General features: G+C 37.9%; 1 protein-coding gene across 1 annotated transcript in view; it reads left to right on the top strand.

Moving 5' to 3' along the window:
* LOC121641337 (raftlin-like) overlaps nt 1–18,246 on the top strand; it is a 156,646-nt gene that overhangs the window by 70,633 nt on the left and 67,767 nt on the right. Inside the window, exon 3 of the mRNA XM_041987422.1 lies at nt 8,518–8,695. Within this exon, the coding sequence (XP_041843356.1) occupies nt 8,518–8,695 (178 nt within the window). The remainder of the gene's footprint in view (nt 1–8,517; nt 8,696–18,246) is intronic.

The following is an 18,246-nucleotide window of genomic DNA, read 5'->3' as shown; positions in this document are numbered from 1 at the left end:
GAGTACAGCATAGTCCAGATGTCCAGCATAGCAGATGCACTTTCTGAACTCTGTGATTCTGAATAACAAGATTTTCCACCAGAAAACGTAGGAGAGAATGAGCGTAACCAAAAAGAACGATGAAGATTGGGGTGAGACTGAACTTATGTCATCTTCCCAAACGGTTGAAGTAGTTGACGAATAAAAGATACCATCAGTAATAGGGAGGTGGTTACAATTCAGTTAACATGATGGATAACAGATCAACACAATGTGCAGACTTTGTCATTGGCTGGTGAACACCAAAACAGTAAAGCAGAGTTATTTGTTCAATCATCGCGCCAGTGACTTTGCACAAGGCATGAAAATGCAGGCCAATGCAACTCTTAGTGAAAGCAAACACAAAGTATTCCCTCATCATTTTTGTCTGCCCAATCTGAAAATGAAAAAAAAAAAAAAAAAAAAAACTAAGAGATTTCAGTAGCAATTCTACAGCAAAAGACATGATACAGTCATCGTGATCAAGGTTGATCAATATTAAAAATTAACATTGTGATAATATTGTTCAGTCATATTGTCTAACCCTAGTGTCGCGTTAGCCAGAAAGCTTGACAGTAATTTTTGTTTTTCCTTAAAAATTAACTGTGCAATTTTGAGTTTAAAAAATACACATAATACCTCAAAATGGTAAAAATGTTCATAATGGAGCAAAAGCCTTCTTTTCCTCTAATGACAGACATTAAAGAGATTCTGTACAACACCCTGAAGTGAGTCATTCAGCTTAGGAATGAGTTTTTATCTTTGTTGTGTTTTACCTTTGCAGTTTACAGCAGGGTACACAGTGTTGTTTTTAAAGATTTCTACAAATAAAATTGGATTGGGAGATATTAGACCTTAAATATTAAGGTCATTGATGTGTCTCCATGTGTTTTTGTAGTTGGATATTATCTACACTACTGTTCAAAAGTTTGGGGTCACTTCCCTATTGAATCCCATGGCAAAGTGACCCCAAACCTTTGAACAGTAGTGTACATAAAGATAAAACTAACCTCAGAGCATATGAAAGTGGTCGCTGTATTCACAGCCGAGATCCTCCAATAAAAACCCATAAATCTAAATTGATGCCAGAATTTTCAGATGGTTTAACAAGATTTGCATCTGTGTGGATTTTAGCCACAGGGGAAGCTAGTTTTAAGAAGGTTTTGTTGAGATCAAGATATGTGCAAGAGCTTTTTCTCTGAAACCATTACTCTACACTGTGCACACCGTTTTTACCCTTTACCATCAAACCAAGGCCACTAAAGGTTAATGATAACTTTCCACATTTTAGAGCCTTGTGTATTGCTGTGGTGTTTTGGCATCTGATAAGCCCTCACAATTGTGGATCTGTCTGTAACTGGGCTCACTAGGTTGTTGTTTCCTCTCTCAGATGCTTTCTTTGTTTAAATGCAAAATCAATTTTCACTCAGTGTATTTTAAATGCCACCAAAACACACTGAAGAGGCATCGCTATCCAGATGCTCACACAGTGTTAAGTAGAATCTTTTTTTCTTTTTTTAAGAGGTTTTTGATGGATAATTTTCAGGTATTAAGAGCATTTAAACCCATCACAGTAAGTAGTGCAGAGGTAGCCACTTACAGGGTTTTGCTACTCTTGTAATGTCACTTGAACAATGAAATCACTGAAAACTGCATATGCAATCATTTCTATAAGCTGAGACTGACATTGTATAGATCATGTAGTCACAAAGCATGCACATTTGCTTCAGTTTTTGAAATCCTTTGACCTAAAAGAACATATTTGTTCTTTGTCTTATAGGAGCTTTTCTAAATCAAGATGTATGATTGCCACCAAGCATGTCCTGGTTTTGGAGACGTGTTGGTGAAATAACTTGGAGGACAAACAGAAGTTAATCTCTTTCTATTTTTGGAGTTCTGGTTAAGATTTTTGGGGTCGAGTCTCTTTTTCACTCACTGTTTTGTTGGGCTTGGAAATGATCATGATTTGGGATAATATACAGATATTTGCATGCCATACCGTGTAAGAAAGCTTCATGTATTTTATGTCTTTATATTTTATGACTTCACATGCACTTACAAATAAACATTCTACTGATAAAAATTAATCATTTTAGCTGCCTGTACCTACAGTGTAGTGTCATTGTTCAGTTGGAGTTGTCTCAATGGTCACCTCATTGCAGATCAACCATTGACAATCACTGTTTAGGTGTGAATCCATGGACTAGAGACTAGGACGGATGATCTAAATGCAGGACTACGAGGTGGGAAGGAGGGAATTTAACTGGGAATTTACACATCAAAACACAGGATGCTGCAAACGTGGGACAATCCAGCATTCTAAGAAAAGCTTAAACATAAACAACGGCACAGGATGAATGGATGAAGCGAAACTGAAGACAACAGTGACAAACCAGGCAGATTTTATACTTAGGGACTGATGACAAACGAGGGGCAGGTGTGGCGCTCAGAACCAGGTGTAAGTGAAGCAGGAAGTAAACACCTGGGGATAAACTCTCCCAAATCTAAAAACTATCAAACAATAGAGCTGTAAATCACCACCTTGGTCATTCTTTGGTATTAATTTAATTTGATATTACAAAATAAATTTGATTTGATTCAGGAGCAATTGATATGAAAGGATGTCTACCTGTAATTTAACACAATCACCTCCATTTATACCAAATCACAAAAACAACTTAAGTGCAGAAGGTTTCCACCAGAGGGGATGAGACAAGTATCAGACTGTGGAAAACAGTGTTCTCAGCCATATGGTACCAAAATAGGCTTGAGAAACTCTAAGTATGTAATATGAAAAATTCACAGACAGATGGGATTAGTGTTGTTAGTGTAAATGTAAAGCTTCCAAATCCTGGCTGGAGTTTATTTAGAGACACATGAAGTTATTGTTGCTGCTACAAATTCCAAGTGATGAGTTGGTCAATGTTTGTTTATGAAAGGAAGATAAGCATCAAAGTAAACTGAACTGTGGCTTAATTATTCCCTTCTTTAGATTAATTGCATGCATGTTCACATTCTCATCCTGAACCTCTGACACTCACTGACTTGGATGACCTGAAAATGAAACTGCATAGATTGAGCTGTGCATTTTTTTCAACCACATTTTCACATTTTGATCATCAATAAGGCTTATTTTCAGAATGAGGTTCACAAATATAATCAGTTAATTTAAGAAATTAAGTACAGCATGTTTAGGATTTTCCACTTTAAATGGCTCCAGTTTTTTGTCTCCACAGTCTGTAACCCTCAGGTGATCGCTGTCTAAGTGCAGGCCTTTCATACAAACAGCTCTTGTTCTCAGCCAACAAGATAATCTCACCTCTTATCTGTCATCCACAACAGAAACAGTAAGAAAACGATTTTGTATCGTCTCATCACTCAGACAACGTGACCATCTCACCCTCCTCATACATTCACCCAGCTTTGTTTCCTCTGTTTTATGGCAGCATCTGTTTGATGGCTTCTCACTAACACAGTTCTTCAAAAAACTAATTTGTTGGTTGTCAGCCAGAAGCCCACCTTTTTTTTTTTTTAACTCATTATTTGTCACATAGAGATTTGTTCTGTGAGTTTAGGACTTTTCTCTGTTGATGTGTGCAAGAATTTTCTTGCAGGGTAAACAACAAAGACTGAGTGAAATAACTGGCTGCCAGTTTGACATGTAAGATTTACCAGATTGGCCGTCAGAGACTCCATCAGAAGGGCCTGAATATTTGCACCGAGCTGTTATATGGCAGCTAATTTACACGCATCTGCTCAAACAATGCGATTCTCCTTGGATAACATGATTTTAGGGCAGAGTAAACATCCTTACAACAGCAAGAGATTCAGACAAACTCTGCATCGGGCAAAATTTTGCTCTGGGTACAGGGTGATAAATAAAATTCAGTCTGATAAATAAATGTAGAGCCTGTGTATTTAAGGGCCTCTGGATGAGATTATTAGCAGCTCACACAGTGATTAAAGCCAACTTAAGAAGTTGCCAGCGGCTGTGTTCCCACCTAATTGAAACCATTCCTTATTTACTCATCTCGACTAAGGAGATCAGAGAGCAAGAGAAGTCAGTTACATTCTCCACATATCTTTCACCTCGTGAGCCTCGTACACATGCAGCATCCCTCTGGGGTCAGGACACGGTGTTCATGTTGCACCATAATGAAAGAGGAAAGAAAGAAAAAACAAAGTCACAGATCACAGAAGGATTAATTCCATTTCTAAAGGCAGGCAGTGGTGAAGGAAAGCAGGGAAAGAGGGAAGATGAGCAAGTGAGGGAAGACTAATGCATTTTACCCGTTTGCAGCAGTGGCCCATTTCTTTGTGTTAATTCCTCCATGCTTTTTAACTTCTAAAGCTCCTGCATTGTGGTGCAGTAGGACAGAATATGATTGAGAAATTTGGTGGAGTATTTTTAGCCAAAGAACTCACTTGGCCTGAGAGAAAAGCATATGATTTTTCTCTTCTTCCACTTTCATGGTTCACAATGAAACTCTGGATTTGTACCCTGGAGGCAAGGATTTGGACTGAATCAGTGCTGTATCCATCACGCTAGCGCTGCCTCCTGATTGGCACAAGTACAGTTGCTTCAGATATTGCTTCAGACTTGATGACGTAGCATGGCATGCTTAAAAACACCATATCATTGTGTTACAGACTGCAGTGTCACACAGTTTTAATGGGAACTGCTTCCCAGTGAAGATGCAAGGTGTAAAAAGAAAAAGAGGTCCTATGCTAAGGAAATAAAATTAACTTATTTCTGTGATAAGAAAGGCTGAACAATCAGAGCTCGCATAAGAGATCAGCTCAGAAACATTTGAAGGAAAAATTGAAAGCGTATTGTAATGCAAAAACAGCATATGGTAATATGTGGCACTACTAAGCAGGTTAGCTGTCACATCTAGCAACGTGCTGTACTTAGCATACTTTGTTTTATCCTGGAAAAGAGCCAGTTTATGTTACTAACTGGCCCAACATAAAATGGTATTAACTTGTAAGATTTGTGTGCTGATGAAACTGCAGGAATGAAAAACAAGCATGGTTGGTTCCACTGCTGAAAGAGTTGTAAACACCTTGTAAGTCCCTTTCAGGCTTTTTATCCACAACAGCACTGCTCAAAGACTTTGTGGCTTGTCTTTAGCTTTATGGATTTAGTCCTTTTCTACTGAAGTTTTTCCAGTGTTTGTTTGGAACCAGTACGCAGTATTTTGATAGTCGTATATCTGTACTTTGGCAGGGGAAACTGGTACCTTAACACTGAACCCTTTAGTAAAAATCCTGACCATTTAAAAATTTGAGCACCATGTCTAAAAGAAAAAAAGGAACCAACATCAGCATCATAAACCTCTGAGGTCATTGTTGCTCTCAGTTTAATTCTGTTATTTTGGGAGTCATTGATGGCAAATGTAGGCTGAAGTGTTGCAAATGATAGCATTCATGATCACAATCAAGTTCATATATATGATTTGTAAGTGAAATTATGATAATAATGGCATTTATAGAGCCCACAATGCTTGTTGGCATTTAGAAGAGCTGGTAAAAGGTTGCAAATGACATTTACAAACAGTAACTGTTTGGAGATGAATAAATGCAGACTAGAGATATAAAAACTTGGATTTATAGGGAAAATGAACACTCTAACTTGGGAAAAGACAAATTGTGTGATTCTTTACTGAATGATACCAGAGAGCATTGTCTTGTTTGTTGCTTGAGCTTAATTTTTCTTTTTGCATTGTGTCTCCCAGACCAGAGTTCTTTAACTCCGGTTCTAGGGGGTCACTGCCCTGTAGGGTTCGGGTGTCAAATTAATGGTTCACTAATAGATTTGTGTGGAGGAAAAGCTATTGAGGTGATCAAATTAATTTGAATCAGGTGTATTGAAGCTGGGCTACATCTAAAACCTGCAGAGCAATGTCCCAGAGGACTGGATTTGGAAAATACTGCTGCGCCCCCCTTTTTTTTTTCTAAACCCATGTGTCAGTTTCCATTTAAAGTTGCAAAACTGGGTGTTGTGTAGTGCTAAGCAGCAAGTAAAATCACTCACAAAGGTACTAAAAAAAAATCTATCCTTATATTGCTGGTAAAGTATTTTGTAAGCCAAAAAGTTTGGTTTGCACTAGCCAAGTGCAATAAATTTCTGAGAACAGATCTTCTTTACAAGCGCACACACATACATTAACAAGACTTTAACATCAAATGTCTGACATCGGTATCAGCAGATCAAATAAGGAACGACTTACTCCCTGGTGTTTAACTGTGGGAAAAGAAACAACACAGTCTGGGGAAGGACATGAAATACAGCAGTGTGAAAAGTTTGACTGTGTAATATCGGGCGGGTGGGGTGAAATATTTTTTGCCTTATGCTTCCATTGCTATGAAATTGAATGAAAATTGCATTTTTGCTTTGGTTTATTTAGGATTGCCCCTTTATATTTACATCATGTCTTAAAATTTTGATAGCTTTACCAGAGACCAAACACACACCAACAGCCCACAGACCGGCATGACCCGTCTGCTCCACCCACTCTCGCCCACTCTGACCTCCCACTGAACTCTGACAGATTGACTTTTCCCATGCTTCTGAACCTTTTCGTCTGTACAACCTCATTGACTCTAATTAGCCATTGAGGCATTTCCCACGTCTTGTGACAGCTTGTAGAGACAAGCAGACCTTCTCTTCCTTCCCCCACCCTCCTCTCCAGTCTCTCGTCCTGCATCCAGCTCTTTGTCTTGGCGCTCTCCTACGTGCCCCAGCTGTTTGGCCTGCAGTAAATGTTACCACATACAGTGCACTGCTGGGCAGGAGTAGACCCCCCCCCCTCTCTATTTTGACCTCCTTGTTGGTTCCTCATCTGCCTTCCCTGCCCATCCTCATCCCTTTCCCAACATCAAGCTCCGTGTTCTGATCTAATTGCTTCCATCTCCTGAACCTGAAGCACTCTCCCTTCCCACACTCATTAGCATACATCGTGAGTGGCTGATGTTGCCTGACAGAAGCTGTGTGAGGTTCGCTGTAGCACAGCTGGTTGCTCCCTAAACGAGGCCATCGTCAGCGGCTGTCTGCTGCAAGTTTTCATCCCTGGAAGGGATGGGGGTGGGTCTGCTGGGAGTCAATAATGCTGAGAAGGAGCTTTTTGCTTCAGCTCCGTCCCTTGCTTTCAGTATTTTTGTTTTAACCACTAGCCTCTCACTTCAACTCATTACTGTCAGAGCTCTGTTTGCTCTCTTTGGATATTAAAGTTGAGCTGAGAATGTAGAGGGAACTGCAGCGATACTGAGCCGCAGCTATCAAATCTGATTTGATGCACTTGAATAACGCCCAGATTGAGGGAATGGAGGGAAAAGCTAATTGCCAAATCTAACTCGGAATGACACTCGAATCAGTCTTGGTATCTGAACTCCATCTCTGTTATGCTGCCAAGTGTCATCATAAATGAATGAGTGATGCTAGACAGGAGCCTTCTGACAGTTATGAGGAGCTACAGTTGGAACAAGAACGGGAAATCACACTGCTACTGCAGGTCGAAATCAAAGAAGTGCTGTAAAAAAAAAAAAAATCTTTCTTATCTCTTTCATCAGATGCTGATACATGGTTCACCTGCAGTTGTACACTTCAGATCTTTCTCACTCCTTTACCCTTTGAGCTACTGGAACATTTAAATGAGATCCACTATAAAAGAGTTTTATATTATTCATGTGATAGTTCATGTGATAGAGGAAAAAGGCTTAAATAAGGGCTGAGACAGAAGAAATGAGATTTAAGAGCCATCCAAAACGTTAACAACGGGGATGTTGATGATCTTAGGAGCCTCATAACATTCTGTAAACAGGTATGCCAAGTATTGTGCAATGCAGCTGTTCCCATGTCCAAAAATAGATTTTGATGACCTGCAGCTGCTGAACAAAAAAAGAAATCCGGAGGGACGGCGGTTTGCAAAGTTCTACATAGACAAAAGCAGTTAGAAAAATCCTTCACTTTGTGAGAGCTGTCGTCTCACTCCCAGTAAACCTTCACCAGGTTTGTTTAGAGGCACAAATAAAATGATTCTCTTCACATTTGCAGGATAACAGTATAAAGATCAGCAGGATGAGTTTTCATTTAGAATCTCTACATTTTGTTTATGCATTTTCTAAGATTTTTTGGAAAACTAAACAAATGGAATTGCTGCATCCTACAGGAAATTAAGCTTAATTTTGTTGTCCTAAAAGCAAACGTTGTGTCTTTCTTCCTGGGAACAAAAATCTCTTGTAACAGCAGTGATTGCTTTAGAGAAACATCAGTTGTTTGGAATAAACAGATCTGAATAACAATAAAAAATAAAAAATGCAATCAGCCATGGTCATCCTGTTTTACAGCCAAAACACACTATTTATTAGCATTAACCAGAAGTCTTCAATCCAAAAACATTGTTGTAAAATAAGCAGTAAAAATGTGTCCATATAAACTTCAAACTCATCTCAAATGGTTCATCCTCAAACATCATGTCCCCTCCTTGTTTATCTCAGGTGGAACCTCGACGCTGCGTCTCTCGTCTGTCCGAGAGCTGCCAGATCAGCTGCAGGAGCTCTACCAGCAGGGCTTCGTCCTGGCAGCCATTCACCCCTTCATCTATCCCTGTGGTCCAGAGTCCAACAGCCCGCAGCACCAGCTCTACCGGGCCATACTTGTCCAACCTAATGATGGGTGAGTGCAGCAGAAAGCATTTTTTGGCCATGAAATGTGTTCCTGTGTGAGCTAAGAGTGCATTCACAGAGGAGAGAGAAGATAAAATAGTTTGTTTTCTTTAAAATCAGTTAACTTGATATACAAATAAATGTGGGCATGTTTTTAAAAAAGAAATTAAGGTTAAATATCCTGCTTAATTCAACAAGTTAGCATGAAGCCTCGGTGTTATCAGATAGCAAAAAGTGACAATTGGCAGATGGGTCTCATTAAGACGACGTATTTCACTGAACAAAGGCAGAGGCTTGACTTTAAGGCAAACATCTTTCAAGGGTCTTAGCTGCACTCCTGGGAATAAGACCTTTGCTAGCACAAAATAATGAAGCCATTATAGTCACTTAAAGCATGTTGAGATTACTAATGTACCTTAATTGGGGTCATTATGCAGAGAAAGACTCAGTGGGAATCAGATTGTAAATGGTACAAAAATGTTATGCTGCCTGGTTGGTGTCTAACGTTAGGATCTGCATAATGATTCTGTTCAGAGCTGATGTATTATATATCAGATTTGACTGTTTTCTTTGGGAGATATGCAAACAGAAAGATTTTCATTTACACATCATCAAAGCAGCAGTAGAGGTTGGACAGCCTTTCAGTGTCATTTCACCAACACCACATCATCGCCACATCTGTTATGTGGGTCAGCATGTGTCCTTTCACCCCTGTCAGCATTCCAGCTAAAACCGGCTGCATGGACCAAAGTCATCGCCGCCCATCTAACTTCTCTCCAATCCAGTGCACAAGCCCCCCTTTATTTCCTGGGGACCATAGGAGTGGGTAGGAAGGGCATGAAGGTTGTTTGTTTCCTTCTAAATATCACTTTCTATGGGTGTAAAGACAAAAATCATTCATGCATTTTGAATGGATTTGACAGCCTCAAGGTCGTGAAGCCGGAGCAGCATATTCACGCCTCAAACTGTAAAGTCTGTTCAAATAAAATATGATAATACAAAATGTAAAGCTTTGAAGGGAAGCTTTTCTTATGGCAGCAGAGATGTTCTGCAGGTACATGGGCCAGGTCCAGCAGCTAAAGCTCCATAGGACCTATCTGATTTTGATTCACCAGAAAAAAAACAAGGTCTACCTACAAAGACCCTGTTGTAAAGCATGCATGTAAGCAGGGGTGTGTGTGTCTGCTGCCTTTTGAAGCTTTTACTTTATCTTTGAATTGTTTTGTAAGCTTCACATGCTGCAGTCACAGATTGCACATTTAGTTTGTGCCTTTGTGTGAGCATGCCTGTGACATTGTTCTGGATAAATCTGACTTACTGATGCGTAATCAAATTCAAAGCAATCAGATTCCTCACAGTTGAAACTACATTCCTGATTGCTGTATCACTGTTCCTGCTGTATCTTTACTGCTGAGCAAAAATACAAAACCACTGCTACCAATCTACTTTGACATTTCAGTCATTTAGCAAACTCTTTCACCCAAAGCGACAGTGCAAGAACTGCAGAAAACCAATATTACAAGCAACCAAGAGTAAGGAGTGCAATCATCAGAACATCTGTGCCTTGACAGGTCTGTTGGAAGCAAAGGGATCATGTAAGGAAAACTAAGGAGATGCTTAATATTGAAATTAGAAGAAAACATATGAATTCAAATAGATTAATTACCAAAATGTGTCATTAATTAAGCAATAATTAATTAAATATACAATTATTTACTTAAATAGGTCTGTAGTTAAGAAAAAATTTAAATAAATGAATAAATAATAAAATCCATAATTGAGTAACTTTAAGTAATTTGAATTCATAAGATTTATGTTAAAACAAATATAATTATTCCACCATTTGATCAGTTCATGTTTCTTGAGCTACAGTGGACCATGAATTAATTAAAAGTGTCACCGTGACTTATTAACATATTGTGACACCTGATTGGTTATCCTGCTCCGCCAGTCATCATAAACTGATCCCAAATAAAAGATCCCTGCAGAGCCAGTCCAAATATTGCTACGCGTTAGGTGGCAGCATTTATTTATACGTTTGATGGCGATACCCGTTAGTTGTGTGATAAAAAACAATCCAAAAAAAAAAAAAGGAATAAACTAAATAAATAAATAAAGTAGGTAATTTCAGCAACTGCTTTAAATTATTTTAAATAATAAACCACAAGGGTTTATTATTTAAAATAATTTATGATGTACTGCAGCATATATTTAATAATTTATTTATGTGTTTATTTCCAATTTTAAGACATTAATAACATATTTGATTAATTATTGAGTGCAGTGTTTATGTAGTTCATTATGGCACTTTTCTTCCTCCATAGAGGAACTGAATAGAAGTAAGGGTTTAACATGGAAGAAGAAAAGAAATAATGACTAAAGTATAAGTACAGAGCAGTAAAAGCAATGCAAACTGTAGAGAAGTTGTCATTTTGTAAATGACATGAGCAAATGTAAACCAGTAATAGTTTAAATTCTTACAGGTGAAGCAAGAGAACATGCAGAAAAAACACGTGGGTGCTGAACAACGTGCCAAATCCCTACAGGGGTTGTAGGGATAGGGATATCAGGGATTGCTTTCATCCCTCTGGACAAAGATTCAGTTTATTTTTGTTTTTTTTGCCTATAGTAGTCATACAGTATGAGAAGCAGCGTCCATAGCCTAAGATCATTCATCACAGCAAATGACAACTTAATTTGGGTTTGTCAAACTCTCTGTTTTATCATTATGTCCTGTAATTTTGCCAGAGATAAGCACTTCAAGGCTTTACAATATGCCATCCTTTGTGTCAATCACCTGACAGCCTGAGATGAAACACTTAGTCTATTTACAGACTTCTTATCTGGGGCATCTCTGTTATTTAAGGGAATTTAAATCTTAAATGATGCTAATCATGAAATTGAAAATAGAGATTAGGATTTTATCAGAGCATTCTCAACAAATGAGTTCCAGCTGCTGCTAAACCTAATAAAATGTTTTCTAACTTGTATCAGGATCTCTATTGTTAAGCTTTGACAGCTAAGATTAGTTTAAAATGCTAGTTGCCTCAGAAAATCCCCATCATCACTAGCGATGGCTGTGTACTTGACATTTCATGACTATTCATGCTGTGACTCCAAACAATCACGTGATACTTGAATGGAACAACAAAACTGTTTATAAAATATGGGTGCATTGTTAATATTAATTACATTTTTGTTTGTGGATGAATTCAACTTTTACTTGTCACAAACTGGCTTTTTGTAGGTGGAAGTTCGATAAGTTTAGTAAAGATAACATCCATGTTTAACGGGTTATAAAAACTATAAAGTCTAATAAAGAGAAGGAGCGGTGGAGAAAGGAAGAGGGGGATAAGTATTAACAATCTGGTAATAATCCTATATTTGACCTCGCACAAAAAAAAAAAAAAATCAATAAATAAATAAATAAAAAATTTTAAAAAACTTTTTTGTTTCTTTGTTTGAAATCAAAGAAATTCAAAGAAATAAATTACAATATTTAAAATGCAGTTCGCTCCATGGAGTCATATGTATTGGGTTTTTTGAGTCACTCTGTTTAAACTGATTATTTTTCTATTATTTTCAAAAACATACTGGACAGATTTTAGCATGTTATTATTACGAGGAGCTCTGGACTGATATGGGTGTTTCTTTGGTGGCTAAACCTACAATTTGAGGATAGAAACATTTTCAGAGGAAGTACCTTCTGCCTAAAAAACTGATGCACAATGTTGACTTTACATGGGTTCTAACAATATGAACAAATTACCTTTAATGTTAAATGGGTTTAGATGACCAATTGCTTTATTGGTAAAATTCAGTATAGTTATTTTACACAGAATCTACAATTAGAATCATACAGCTAATGGCACAAGTAATCTACCTGTAATTTGATATATTGCCTTTATATATATATATTGTCTTTTATTCTTTTACTTTTCCTTTAAAAGAACTTAGAAATAAAAGCTGTATTGTTCATCTTCATATTAATGATTCAGTCAGTGTGGGTTTTTTGCCCATCCATGTTTTACAGCAGCCACTCTCAATTGTCCATGCAGACAATGACGTTTCCATCTATGATGCCCAAAATAACTCCTGACGTAAAAGCTCTTTTATAAACAGGTGTAAAAACAGATGAGAGCTCTTATCATGAGGTGAAAACAAAGCAGCCAGCCATGTTTCACGGGGTCTAAGAGTGGAAATGCATGACACTTTATCTGCTGCCAGTTTGTATTAAACACTTTAAGATCACTTTTGGTGTGCACGGATACTAAAAGTTCTCATTTCCCTCAGCTTTACAAAACTGGACAACAAAAGCACTGATTATCAGTGAATAAGCAACAGAAAAATGCACTACATCTCTACTTTATTTACTTGCCTCTGTCGAAAAGACAACATGGGAGAGGAAATAAGAATCTAAGAAAATCACAGCTGGACAGAGTGAAAAAGACAGTAGAATGAATGTGATAAAAAAAGAGGGACAGAGATTTAGTGAAAGGAGCAGAGGAGCCTACCTGGCTAAATGCAGGGCCAAAGCTTTATCTACAGCGTCTGTCACCGCGGAGACAGCAGCTCACATCAGCACCAGCCCAGGGGAGTCCAAATCTCCTGCTGAGGATGAGGGAAAGACAGAAAAATCAGAAAGAAGAGCTTCTCTGTTCCCTTTAACCAGAGGAACAAGGAAACACCAGACTGTAAAAAGGAAGGGGAAAAAGAAAGATTCAAGATGTTACAACTACAGGCAAAAATTAAGGGAATCCACACGTTTGGAGGACTTCATTCAGCATTCATATCTTCTGAAAAAGAAGAAAACCAAAATATTATAAATATTATAAATATTAATTTAGACAAATACAGACACAAAAACTTTTTTTTCTTTTTTAAAGTAAAAGGAAAAAAAATCATGGAATTACTCAACTGTTAATAGAAAAGTATGGATCTATGAACCAAAAACCTTATTGTTGTTGTTGTTGCACCTCATGACAACATCACACATTTAAAACAATATTTTTAATCAGTCAGTTTCTAACTTTAGCAATTGACAAATCAGCTTTGTGAGCTGGAGCCTTTTCTAACCTTGTTATCTTTATTTGTATCTGATAACAACACATAAATGAGAAAGGTTAATTTGCTTTGTTCTATTTTGTTGTGTGGTATTGTGTAAATAGTAAATGAGGAGTAAAATATAAAGAATCTGTTAAAAACACTTTATCAGTTAAATACATTTTATTTATCATTTAAATATAGCATATATTAAATATTTGTGTGAGAAGGGCAAATTAATTTAATAAGATTTAGATAAAATGAGATTCTGTCTGGTCCTTTTCATTCAAGTGTTTGAATTCTATTAATGTTTTAATTTATTTGTTTGGAAAGAATTAAATATTACTTTAAATAAAATCGACCGAAATACAATAAATACATTTTTTCTCATTGTCACCAGAAACTTTTAATCAAATCGAGATCCAGTCTGTTTGTTCGCCATGATCCTGAGTTGTTTTTACTGAAGAAAAAAGTTAAGATACTCCACTATGGGGAAAGATTCATTATCAATCAGAAAACCTACCAATGCATCATTAAATCTCTTTTAGATTGATGGTACCAGAAAAGTGTCCATTAATCCTCCTGTAAATTTACAGTAGAGGAAATTACTTCCATCTTCCCTGGTCTCTTTCCTGACATCAACCCTGTATCACCAAGTGGAAATCTGCTTGTTTTCTTTAGGCAGTCATTTTTATGTTTTAATGAACCTGCACCAAACCAAACTTTCACTTATCACTTTCATCCACAATTTCTTCTCTTCAGCCCACTGTAACCTTGTTATTTCCTGTTTAGATATTAATTATGGTCTATATTTGGATTTTCTGGATGTAAATACCATTTCCTTCAGTTGTTTTTCTCATATTCTGGTTGCAAAAATTGATTTCTGTTTCTGCTACTTTGTTGTACAATTCTTTCCATTTCTATTTTTATGGCATAAAGCTTTGAGTTTTCTGTCCCAACAAATTGACATCTTCCATGATCTACCTGTAGGTTTCCCCTTCAACTGTCTTCCCATTTTGTTTGTACTAGGAATGGGCAATACCAACATTTTCCTGTCATTAGGATACCATTTGTTTATGGTACATTTTCAGCAATACCGATAGCAATAGGATTGAGTGATTCCATACTATTTTTCCTTTTTTTGAACTGAAAAGAAATAGAAAAAAGTGAAAACACCTGGGTATTGTTACATTTTTGTGTGTTTTACAAAATCGGGATATTTAACTATCAAATAAACTTATTTTGACATGATAAAGAAGCTGAATGAACATCATCTATGTGGTGATTTAATTATTTTTGCCGGGGTGTGAAGGGTCAGCTGTTCATCTTTTGGCTGCACAAGGAGCAGTTTTCCATTACATGCAGAGCATGAACCTAAAGTCGAAGTAGAGGAGCTGACTGTGGTTGTTTAAAATGCACTGTATGTGTGCAGAAAGAGAGAGAGGGGGAAAAAACCCGCTACAGTGGTATCCTGGAGTGAAAGGCTCAGTCAAAAAGACACTTTACACAGAGGATGTCATGCTACAGGAGTTCATGCTCAGTGGGAACTACACAGAGGTTTTGTGCATACAGTGCTCTGTCACCTGCAAATGTTAAGATACTGTCAGCACACTGACACATCTGGTTAAGCGGGTTATAACTTCAGGAACCTCTGATGGCAATTTATCAGTGGTGGTGGCCAACACCAGTTACAACCTGCTGTGGAGAAGAAGACTAAGAGGAGAAAAAATGCATTGCAGATGAAATGGATTAGACTGAATGAAAATTTAAAATGTCAACTGTCAAATTTCCTAGTGCTCAATTTGGTAGCGATGGAATGGGGTTACAGTTCAGCAGGCAATGTCTGATGGGATATATTCATCATTATTTGGTAATTGCAAAGAGCTCCTGTGTGCTTGAGCAGAGAGAAAGTGATAAAAGAGAGAGAGAGAGAGAGAGAGAGAGAGATAGGGAGATGGATGCAGAAAAATAAAGAACTACCACCCAAAAACCATTATAGTGGATTTGCTTGGTTGAAAATGATTCACAAATGTGTGAAAATGTGGCGTTCAAATAGGTGTTCTGAATTATCAAAGCGCCACAAAGGGAGAGTGCTAAATATGAACTCAAACGCTCCCTGACTGTGTCGGCATAGCAATAGACGAGTAACACGATCTTTGTTTCTGACGCAAAAGCGAGGACAAAATTCATAATTTGATTACTTTATTGTACAGAAAGGTTTTCTAGGGCCTTGACTTTCTCTCAGCAACATGGCTGAAAAGCTTGTGTAACTAGTAAGGTGATCATTTTTAGCCTTTCACTGAATGATTATTCTGAAAATGACTGCTGTATACAAAAAATTCCAGTTCAGCTGAAGGTTTAGAAAAGGGAAAGAGAAAATTCCCTCTATATGATCAGCTAACAGAACTGTTCTTTCTAAGATAATACACTGCATAACCTCTTTCTATAATGCTTTACATTTTGTATTTTTTCTTAAATCTCTTTTTTTTTTTGTTTTTTACCTGAGACAGCGTTTTGGCACTGAATGCCTGCTAACGTTAAGCTAACAAGGTCTGCTAGCCATTTAGCTAGCAGGAACTTCTCTCATCAAACATATAGGCTATATTTCTTGAAATCCATACTTAAATCTGAACAATAGACTACATGGGCTGCATTGGACGACACCTCAGAATACAGAGAAGCTCTGAACTGGCAAAAGAGATTGTCTAACAGTTTATTGCAGTAGCAACATTCAAAGCAATATTGCATCATTTTATAAAGCTTCCATCGATTGTTTAGTGAAAGATAGTATTTGACCATGCCAATATATTCTGTGTTATAAGCAATGTTATCAGAAAAAAAACAAATGACCAGGTTGATAAAAACAAGCCCAAAACAAATATGACATATATATATATATATATATATATATATATATATAAAACCCAAATGAACTGGAACAGTTTCCTATTTGTGTTGCTATGGGACAGTAAGGGCTGGGATATACTTGCTGTTAGCGACGGGTCCACGTACTGTATCATGGCTGCCAAGCGTTCCTAGTGTTTGGCACGTAGTCTACTCACATTGATGCAAAGTAATGTGACGTATGCGCCAGCTGCAATATTGACTCTTGCGCTAGAGACTCTCATGCAAACAAAAGCATGAACATGACTGAGGTAAACACAATGGCGGATAGCTTTGAAGGCCATCTCTTGGACTTTGTCCAGCATCTGTATGATTTTTTCTACCTGTTGCACAGTGATAAACACTTGTGCCTTAACAGCTCGCAACCAGTTGGTAGCATTTCGAGGGTTGATGGCCTGGCCTGCACGTTAGTGTGGTGGTTAGCGCCCCAGCCTCACAGCAAGAAGGTCGCTGGTTTGAGCCTCGGCTGGGGGGAGGCTCGAACAGTGGCCTTTCTGTGTGAAATTTGCATGTCCTTCATGTGTATGCGTGGGTTCTCTCCAGGTACTCTGGCTTCCTCCCACCATCCAAAGACATGCATATTAAGTTAACTGGTCACTTAGGAGTGAGTGTGACCATGAATGATTGTTTGTCTCTCCATGTTGGCCCTGCAATGGACTGGTGACCTGTCCAGGTGTACCCTGCCTCTCACTTGCTGAATGCTGGGTTGGGCTTCCCTGCAACCCTTAATACATGAAGCGGTATAGATAATGCATCATTGAGTCCTGAAATATCAAGTCTTGAGTCAAGAGAGCTGATGGTGACTTTGGCAAAGGAACCAAATGAAAGGAAAAGCTCTGCATCCATTGTTCTGATAAGATTTGAGCTAAATTAAACTTTAGATATTTATTGTACTATGATGTCCACTAAAAAACAATAATCTATAATCAGAATTAATTTCCATTTGTCAGTTTAGGATAGTGCAACTGGAAACCACAGATTTACAAACAATGCTGCCACCATGCTAGTACAACAAATCCCAAAGCAAGCCATTAACAGGTAATACACAGTTAGTTTCCATGTAAACGTCCAGCTCCAGTGGAAGTGATTAGTCCAACACAAGGTGTTTGACTGCCAAACAAAGCACACCATCCATCTGTGGCAAGAGATGGGTGGCGATAAGAGCAGGTGTACTCACCCAGGAGGGAGCTCCAGGTAGGTGGGCAGGCAGGCAGGCATTTGACACCCATCTAACCACATGAGGCCTTTGGAGGTTGACAGCTGATGCTGCAAGCTGCATGAAAAGTCACCAATTCACAGTGAGAAGATGGACTGCAGGTGATGCAGCTGCTATTTTTAACCCGAGGCCTCCCTGCCGGGCTGACTGCTCTATTTGGATTGTTTTTTTTTCTCTCTCTCTCTCTCTCTCCCACCTCTTTCCCATTTCCTTCTCTGATAGCTGGCCTGCACAGGTCTCCTTCCATTCAAAGTTTGAACAATCAGTTTTTCACTTTTTCTTTATCTTTTAAAGGAAAACACTTTCTCTGCAGTCATTTATTTCATAAAAAAGAAATCAAATTATAGTGATTAAAAGAAAGTTCTGCATTTGAATCCCCACAGAGACGCTGAATAATT

Source organism: Melanotaenia boesemani, chromosome 6 (genome assembly GCF_017639745.1).
Source record: "Melanotaenia boesemani isolate fMelBoe1 chromosome 6, fMelBoe1.pri, whole genome shotgun sequence".
Classification (NCBI taxonomy): Eukaryota; Metazoa; Chordata; class Actinopteri; order Atheriniformes; family Melanotaeniidae; genus Melanotaenia; species Melanotaenia boesemani.
Note: the sequence above shows the minus strand (reverse complement) of the source record. Positions and strands in the feature narration are given on the sequence as shown.